We start from the raw sequence: 8,956 nt of genomic DNA on the forward strand, positions 1-8,956 counted from the left end.
GTGTGTGTGTGTGTGCGTCTACAGGGGCTTGTTCCAGTTCAGTATTTTCCATTAACAGTGTGACATTTCTCAGTGAGCCTGTGAACAAACTGCTCCTCTGTGTGCTGCCTGCGTCTCATCACTCACTCCTTCTTTTATCATGTCGTCTCTTCATTCACGTTCACCTCTGTAAATATTTCCACATTTGCAGCTGAGACTCTCCCTCTGTCTCTCTGTTACTCAGAGTTAGTCAACATGTTCTCTGCAGCACAGTCACATGACTTCACACATTCCTGTTGTATCTAAGACCTGCCCTGTACAAACACACAGCCTCACAGCCTCTGAGCCTTTCCCTCATTAGCACCAAGCTAACAGCTAACTGTTTTGCCCCTGTTTCTTTTCCTCGAGCTGTTTCTCCTCTCAAAAACAAATGATGAAACACGAGCAGCTTCTCTAAATATGGACTGAAAAAACACACAGAACATTCTTCTTCATGAGAACAGACTCTGAGTCGACAGCTGCTGCAGCAGGTCTGAGCATTAGCTCAGAGACAACACTAACATGCTGATGTTTAGCAGCTAGGCTAACATGTTTAGCATCTTTGCTAATTACGCTAAACCCAAAACAGAGCTGACGCTGATGGAAATGTTTTCCAGAAAATACTGGACCAATAAAAAATGTGACCTGATGAGTCAGAGTTCATCCTCTGGGAAACATTAACGTTTCTTTAATGTTCCCGCCAATAATTGAGGAAATATTTAGAGCGATTGATCGATCGACCGACAGTCTCCTCAAACAGTGCCCCTACGGCAGCAGGTGTACTGGACCTCAGTTGTCATGGTTACAATAATAAACACACAGGCTTTACAGAGAGTGGTGTACCTACCTTTGTCACCAAGGTTACTATAGTAACGGTCATGCCTTGGTTAGGTTAAGGAAAAGATGGTGATTTGGGTTAAAGTAAGCACTTCCTCAACATTAGACAATCTCTGTTGTCATGGTTACAATAACAACAGCAAACTGTCAGGGATAATAGAAAGAAACCGGGAATCGAACGCACCGCTCTCCTGTGTCACATCCACCACCTCCTCCTGACGTGGACTCTCTTTATTCTGTCACCGACACCTTCCCCTTCGCTCCGTCATCATTACTACGACCACTAGATGTCGCCTAGCAACAGAACCGAACTATGATGTCATAACAACCTGCTGACAGACGACCTGTGGGCTGGTTTGTTACAGGAGGACAGACTCACAGTCATTTGCTACGAGCTAAGCTAAAAACAAGACTCAACCTTCTGATGGAAACAACAAACCAACATTCACAAACTTTGTTCCCGTCTTACACATCTCTAACATCTGTAAGATCACACACACACACACACACACACACACACACACACACACAGGAGCAGCAGGACAACAATAGAGCCATGTACCACCAGGCCTAATTGATTGTGTCTCCCAGGCTTCGTCCTCAGAGGAGCAGTCTGGTTTTCTGTGAAGATGTGAACTACTGACTAACACACAGCAGCCCTGAGCGTGGGTGTACATGTATGCGTGCATTAACGCAGTGTAAGGTGTGTGCTTGTGACTCACCGTGGTCGTGTGCGAACACCAGCAGGGACAGCTCCTTCAGTCTCTGTGCGACCTCATCGTACGGCCCACAATGCTCCGCGGCCCCGTGGGCCACGAACACCAGAGCCCTGAGGGAGGGGGATAAAGTTTATTCAAGTTTTCATAGATACAGACCTCGTCTCTCTCCGTCACTCTCCATCACCCCTCCCTTCCCCTCCCCGCCCCTCCCATTCCTTGCCCCGCCCCTCTCTGCCCCTCCCTGCCCCTCCCCTCCCTGCCGGACTCTAAATAGACTCTGAGGGAATCCAGTAAAACCCAGTGAGACCCATAAACACACTGAAAACAGCCAGGACTCTTCAGTCTGTTTATTCATACAAACTATGGTTCTCTGACAGCAGCCATTAAATATTCAGACAAACTCAGACTCAGTTTCCATCCCAGAGCTTTTTAAATGTGATTTAAATGTATTCACTCGAGAAATAAACACTTGAGGTCAAATATCCTGAAGTTTTACAGCCGGTTTGAGGCAGAACATTTTGTTGATGAGAACATTATCCAGTAAAATGACTCTTTATTTGCATGTTTCCTGCTGCTGAGTCGTGCGACCTGTGTTTACCTCTTTTCTTTTACTCAGCGCTGCTTACAGACACGTGCACTTTATTCTGCATGTGTCTGCAGACTGTGGTCCAACTGAATCTCCTCTCAGGTGAACTTGTGTCAGAGCAAAACAAAGCTGAGGTTTTGATGTTTAAAGTTTAATGTATGAGTGTGTGTATATATATATATATGTGTGTGTGTGTGTGTGTGTGTATATGATGGGATCATGATTCCTAGTAAGAGGAGATTTGACTGAAATCACATGTTGCAGCAGTAAAAGTCTAAAGAGGAATTGTTTAGGAAGCACTGTAAAGAGTCTTCATGCAGCAGTGGAGGTGCGTCACTGTTCATATGATCTGTGATATTTACATTTCAGTTAGTGATAATATCCATGAGCCCTGTGCTGACTCATCTGGACGATCAAGTCCAACAAGACGAGAAGCAGCTCGACAGTTTCACGTGTCCCAGAGGTCAAAAACAAAACGGTCTCTTCATGTAAAATCATCCTGTTCATTCCACTTATTAAATCCATTGAAGGCAGAGAGACGGAGACGGAGAGAGGAGGTGAAGAAGGTGTAAAGTGTATTCTTCTGAATGGAGCTTTGATTTCACGTTGGTTTGGTTAATGAATAATATTCAGCAGCAGCTCTGAGACGCTGCAGTGTTGTTTCAGCAGCAGCCTAAGAGCCTCAATCAGCAGCTGACAATCACACCAAATGTATTCAGCCACAGAGAAGAGGGAGCGGCGGGAAACGGGGGGGGGGGGATAAGAGCCTCATTAGCAAATCACTCCACTTTCACTTGCTGCTCTTTCCCTCCTTTCAGAAAGCTCTCGCCCCGGGCAGAAACTTCCTCTGCACTTGTTGGCTCAGTGAATGTGTGTGTGTGTGTGTGTGTGTGTGTGTGTGTGTGTGTGTGTGTGTGTGTGAGAAAGAGTGTCTTTGTGCAGACATAATGTGCAGCAGGGGTTTCATGGGGCTACTCTGGGTTCATTGAACAGACGACTGTACGCTGAACAACACGTCACTGACGAGCTGTGATGTGACATTTGTCATTTTCTGTCTCTTCCTCTGAGATCGTCTCCGTCCTCTAAACACCTCTCCGCTCGGCTCAGCCTCTCTCTCTCTTTTCTCCATCTTTGTTCTGCTGGTGAATTTCAGCTTTAAGTAGAAAGAAAAAAATCTAATAAAGTCAAACTATGTGGTGACAGTAGGAGATATAAAGTCTGCACTTTCTGAACGTTTGAAGGGTTTCATTACCCAGAGAATAATCTCATAACACTTCAAAGACAGTCTGAACAGATGTGTGCTTTGACTCAGCCACAGCGTCTGGACACGTGACGACTCCCAGCATCAACAGTGACTTGGCTCAGTCACTTCCCTCTGCACTGAGAGTCTGCTGAGGCTCAACAGGCGAACACTGTTCCTTCGATAGGCTGTGACAAGGAGGCATTTCACTACGTCACTGAGCCTCCTGCACCTGGAGACAGGTGCACAGCTCCCTGTGGAAACACTGGCTGACATGGCCGGTCTCATTCAGGTTCATTCTGAATGTAGAGCTGTCACAGAACGACGCTTCACTCTGCGTCTCAAACACCGACGGGACTTCACTGAGGTCGACAGTGACATCATCACCTGTCAGGATTGGTCTGACTTCTACTCAGCTGTTCTGAGGGCCGAGCGCTTCATCTGATTTTATTGTCCATTATGACTTTGGCTTCCAACTATGAAAACAAGGTAATGACTGTGCCACGGGGATGACCATCCCTCCATCCACTTCCTGCTCATGTTCCGGCGCACAAAATCTGTTTTTTTATTTATTCATTGAATCATTTTTTGGTAGAGCTTGATGTTAGCTTTACTCTCTACAAGCTGCTGCCTGGGTTGGTGTGTTGAAGTTGATCTTATTTATTTTGATCAAATTTATTTGTTTTCATTTTTATAATTTGGGCCTATATTCAATTGTATATATTTAGATATCATACATTATTTACTATTTTATTCATTTATCTAATTTTTCATCTAATTAGTTTTTCTGTCAAATTGTATTTAAAGTTGGAGAAAGTCGTCTGTTAAAAAGACAAAGTTCAATAAATGATGGTGTTTCCAAGTCAAGGAGTAAGTGTGTTCCATAATCCAGATCTCAACACTGATTAAAATAATCACAATTATGATTTTGCATTAATGGAGCACAATGTCTCATCTCACCATCAGCTGCTAAAATTACTAACAAACAGAAACAGAAAAATAAATGACTTTATTCCTGTTAATCAACTTATCAATGAAGAAAGAAGTTTGATCACTAGATGTATTTGACTCAAACAATAATGAAAGTGGAAGCAGTTACACATTAACACGGCACTTTATCCTCTGGTGTTGCTCCTTGCCTTTCATGCTGACTGTGCATGAATGATTATTGATATATTGATTATTACACTGAAGTATTTTAATCTTTTCATGATCTCTCTTCACTCTCTCGTCTCTCCTGGGAACTGGAGACCCTCGTCTCTCCCACACTGTTTCAGTGGCTGGAACAACATGGCTTCTAACCAGCCTTATTAAAACACAGAGCTGAGTCCTCCCTCTGGCTCCAGACAACCACAGGCCCAAAACAAAGCCAGGACCATAATCCCCTTAATGCCACGCTGACTGACTCCAAGGTTATTTAGGTCCTCACGACCTCAGCTCTGCTCACACGCCACGATCTGCACCTTCCACTGGGAAATGAAAATCTCAGGCATTTAAAGCGTCCAGCTGATGTTCCACACGAACACACAACAGAATCCGAGCAGGAATATTCATCCTGTAGATCACCTGGATTTCAGGTAAACAGGCATTTTCCATGCAACACAGTGAGAAAAACACAGGTGTGATGAATAAGACTAATGATGGCTGAATTCCATTAAGCTACTTCTGTTTTGTTGCGGCTGGTTCTCTGTCACACTGTCAGGGCTTCCTGGGACACCTGAATATAACAGAGTCAGCAGTAATGTAACACCTGTGCCTTTCTTACTACGAGGCACAGGTGTTATACCACCTGACTGTCCTGTGGTGTTGCACCTGTTGGGGCAGGACAAGGTTTAATCTGACACAGTGAGTGTGCAGGTCTCAATGAACTGACCACATAAACACTTGAACATAATTAGAACAGCTGACAGAGTCACACCAGACCTTCCACTGTTCACTGGTTTCTATTTTTCAGTTCAGTATTTTTGAATCTTTTTTAAAGGCTGTGACATCACATCTCTGCGGGGAAACAGGTCAACACCACGAGGATGTGTGTGACCAGTGTTTACTGGTGCGGCCTCAAATAAACCTGATGCAAACACACTGTAGTGACATGAACACTGCAGGTTCTGGTGTCTGAGTCCAGACACGACAGGAGCCAGAGGAGATGACCCAACACTGGCCTGCTAATCTGATTAATGGACTTAGACTGTGTGTGTGTGTGTGTGTGTGTGTGTGTGTGTGTGTGTGTGTGTGTGTGTGTGTGTGTGTGTGTGTGTGTGTGAGAACATACATGTATGTGGGTGGGTGACCACATGAGTGCTGGTAAACACACACTCAGTGTACAGTTACAGGGGTGTGTGTTAAGTATAGAAATAAAGAGGCAAAGATTACAGGGGTAAAGAGCAGAGACAGAAGGAGTAGATATGTCTCCTGTCAGACAGAGACAGAGGAGACAGGACGTCAACTGCTTTTTAAAATCTATAAACAGGGAACAGACAGCGGCTGTTTTTATCTCTGTCATCATCTTCTTTCTTTAACCTCCTCTGGTGGAGCTTGAGCTGCTGCTTCAGGACAGTCAGTGGTACAAATACGTGTCCTGAGTGAACAGTGTGAACCCAGCTAACAAGCTGACAGTTAGCATCAGTTAGCATGCTCGTTAGCGCTTGTCTTTCCTCTTCAAAGACTCTCTTTTTAAATAAGATGATAAACGAGCCCAGGAACAAAACACTTCAGGGAGAGTAATGTGCAGTTTAAAGAGAGTAGAAAGAATCTTGGTGAGTTACTGTGACTAACTAGTCCTTCATCAAACAGATGAGCCAAAACGTTTTGCATGTTCCAGACTGAACCGCAGACTTTACATCATGATCACAACACTACATTACAAACAGCGTTTCAATGAGTCAAGCTGCTGCCCTCTCTTCTTCACAGGCTCCGGTCTTTGTCACCCGCCAAAGTGACAGAAACGATAGATACAACGGCCGGAGGTCAAGCTAGCTTTAGAGACAATCCCTGCTGCCGCCACAAGAGGGCGGGAAATGACACGATGAACGAAACAGGCATCAGATCCTTTATGAGACAGACTCTGTTCTGAGATCAGATCTGTGTCGTTCTAGTGTGTGACGTCACCACATGCCATTACACAAAGAGCAATGATTGATGGCGTTTACAGTCTTTAATAATGGTGGTCTGCTGGTGACCACTGGTATATCCAGCTCTATTCAAACACAACCACATTAGCATTATACTGCTAACCCTGTTCTGGATCATAATAACCTGAAGTGAAGCACAAACACTGCACTGTCATTGCATTGATCTTCATCCAGGACGACGCTGTGTGAGACGCCTTCACCTCCAGTTCCCTGCTGCACGAGGAGCAAAACAAAGTGGAGATGACAGAGAAGAACATGTGTGACAGGTGGAAAGCAAGATGGAGTCTGAGAGAAGGATGGAGCGTGACAAAGAGAGTGTGTGTGTGTGACAGAAAACACACAAGACAGAGACACAGGAAATGAGTGTGTGGTGGAGAGTTTACAGAGTAAAAGTTAAACTGAAGACTCAGACTCAAATATCACAGTGTTTCCTCAAACGCTGTTGTTCTAACCTCAGGGCCAAAACCCTGTTTCTTCACCGCGGAGTGTAAAGGTCAATAAAACAATGGAGCTCCAGGCAACTCATTTACATGACACCAAATCATCTGAGACACACATGCAAAGACTTTGGTCAGTTTTGTATGAGGCAAAGTGAGACTGCAAACTCAGCATCCAATGAGAAAGGGACCTGAGGAACAGAGTCTGTCACCACAGGCACACTTCACCTTTTCATGACGCTCTACTCCGACTCCCTAAAAACAGACCCTGCTGCTGCTGCTGCTGCTGCTTCACTTGTTAATGTTGGAATCCATCAACTTACTTCTCCATGGAATGAAAATTGAAAACTGTCTCCTCATATCAACGTACAGTAAATGATCACACCTGGAAACATCTGCTCTTCATCTAAATACAAGTAAATATAACGTAGATTTTATAGACTGAAATACTCACGAGGCAAAAACACAAAGGGAACTACTGTGTGACAAGGCTTTTATTTTGTAGAGTTTCCTCCAGCAGCAGGGAGTCTGAAGAAAGTCATGTAACAACAACAGGCTGCAGCTCAGTCATCGGATCAGTGACATGTTCTTTCTGTAAACACACAGGGGGAGCAATGCATGCTGGTCCACAGGTCTCCGTCAGGGTTCATGCCCCAGTTAGAAGTCTGTTGGAAGAGCTGTCAATCATTGACGATGCCCCTCCCCTCCACCTTTCACCTACTTCCTGGTTCTAGTGAAAGGGCTTTTCAGGACCCTGTGACCTTTGACCCCATCTTATACTCATCCATCCATGTAATAAAGGCAGTGAGATATCTGCATAAATATTACATGTAATATGAAAATGCCTCAGTTTATATTTATGTAAGTTTTTTAATTGTAGAGAAAATTTCATCCTCGTTCCACAAAGTGGCAACAACCAAGCGGCTCTGACCAGAGACTGTGTGACTGTGATCTGAGCGTCCCAGTTTCAACTCCAGTATCAACAGATGAGGTGGATGGAGACACGTTAGCTGATGTATTGTACACTCAGTATATGTCTGTTATTTAGGTCAGGTTTACCTTTTGGCCTTTGTTGATGTGATTACTGTCCTTGACTTTTACACATGAGAGCAGGTGATGTTTGGCCTGAAACACTGTTCTTGTACTGGAGAACAGAACATGTGACAGCTGTGCTTTTTAATCCATCAGCTGCTTGTTTTATCATTCATCAGACTGTGGTCATTATTTAACTGTAACTGTATTTAACACGTTTGCAAAGTGGCCACTAAAAGAAACATTAACTAAAACAGAGCAGGACGGCAGATGGTTGGAGTTCTGGTAAAATCATGAACCAAGCAAAGAAACTTCAGTTTTTACCTCCACAGACCGACGTCACAGTCAGCTGACGTCAACCAGCCGGAACAAGACCAGCCTGTCAGTCCACACTCAGGTCACAGAGCGTCCTCCACTCAGCGTGAGCTCCATATGAAACAAAGCTCTGGTCAGTGAACTGTCTGCTCTACAGGTGCCGAGGGCAGCAGAGTCAATCAATCACCATGGTTACGTCACATCTCGGGTGTACTGGTGTTAACAGTGATCTCGTTAACAACATTCACTGGTTCCTCTCAGCTGCTCTGCTTTGTCCTCTGTGATGAACCCAAACACTTCAGAAACTGTGGCGTTACTATTCAAAATGATGAAGTGATTAATTAAGAAAATATTCACCAGGCAGTTTATCAATTAATAAAAATCAATACAAGCTGCTGCTCTATGTTGCAGAGTCATTAACCACATGACTTTCATCACTGCTATGATATTATCAGAGGTCACTATATCTTCACACGTTACCATAAACATTTATGAATCATCCATCACCATCATCATCATCATCATCATCATCATCATCATCACCATCACCATCATCTTCATCAACACCATCATCATCACCATCATCATCATCATCACCACCATCATCATCATCATCATCACCATCATCATCATCATCATCA

The 8,956-nt window shown here is 44.1% G+C and overlaps 1 protein-coding gene across 3 annotated transcripts in view; it reads right to left on the minus strand.

Moving 5' to 3' along the window:
* The window catches only part of mgll (monoglyceride lipase), a 34,603-nt gene that overhangs the window by 17,397 nt on the left and 8,250 nt on the right, over window positions 1-8,956 (minus strand). For all 3 annotated transcript variants that reach the window (XM_022757554.1, XM_022757552.1, XM_022757553.1), the window contains exon 3: window positions 1,578-1,684. In XM_022757554.1, the coding sequence (XP_022613275.1) occupies window positions 1,578-1,684 (107 nt within the window). The remainder of the gene's footprint in view (window positions 1-1,577; window positions 1,685-8,956) is intronic.

The sequence above is a fragment of the Seriola dumerili genome, unplaced genomic scaffold (assembly GCF_002260705.1).
Source record: "Seriola dumerili isolate Sdu_G_001 unplaced genomic scaffold, Sdu_1.0 BDQW01000283.1, whole genome shotgun sequence".
Classification (NCBI taxonomy): Eukaryota; Metazoa; Chordata; class Actinopteri; order Carangiformes; family Carangidae; genus Seriola; species Seriola dumerili.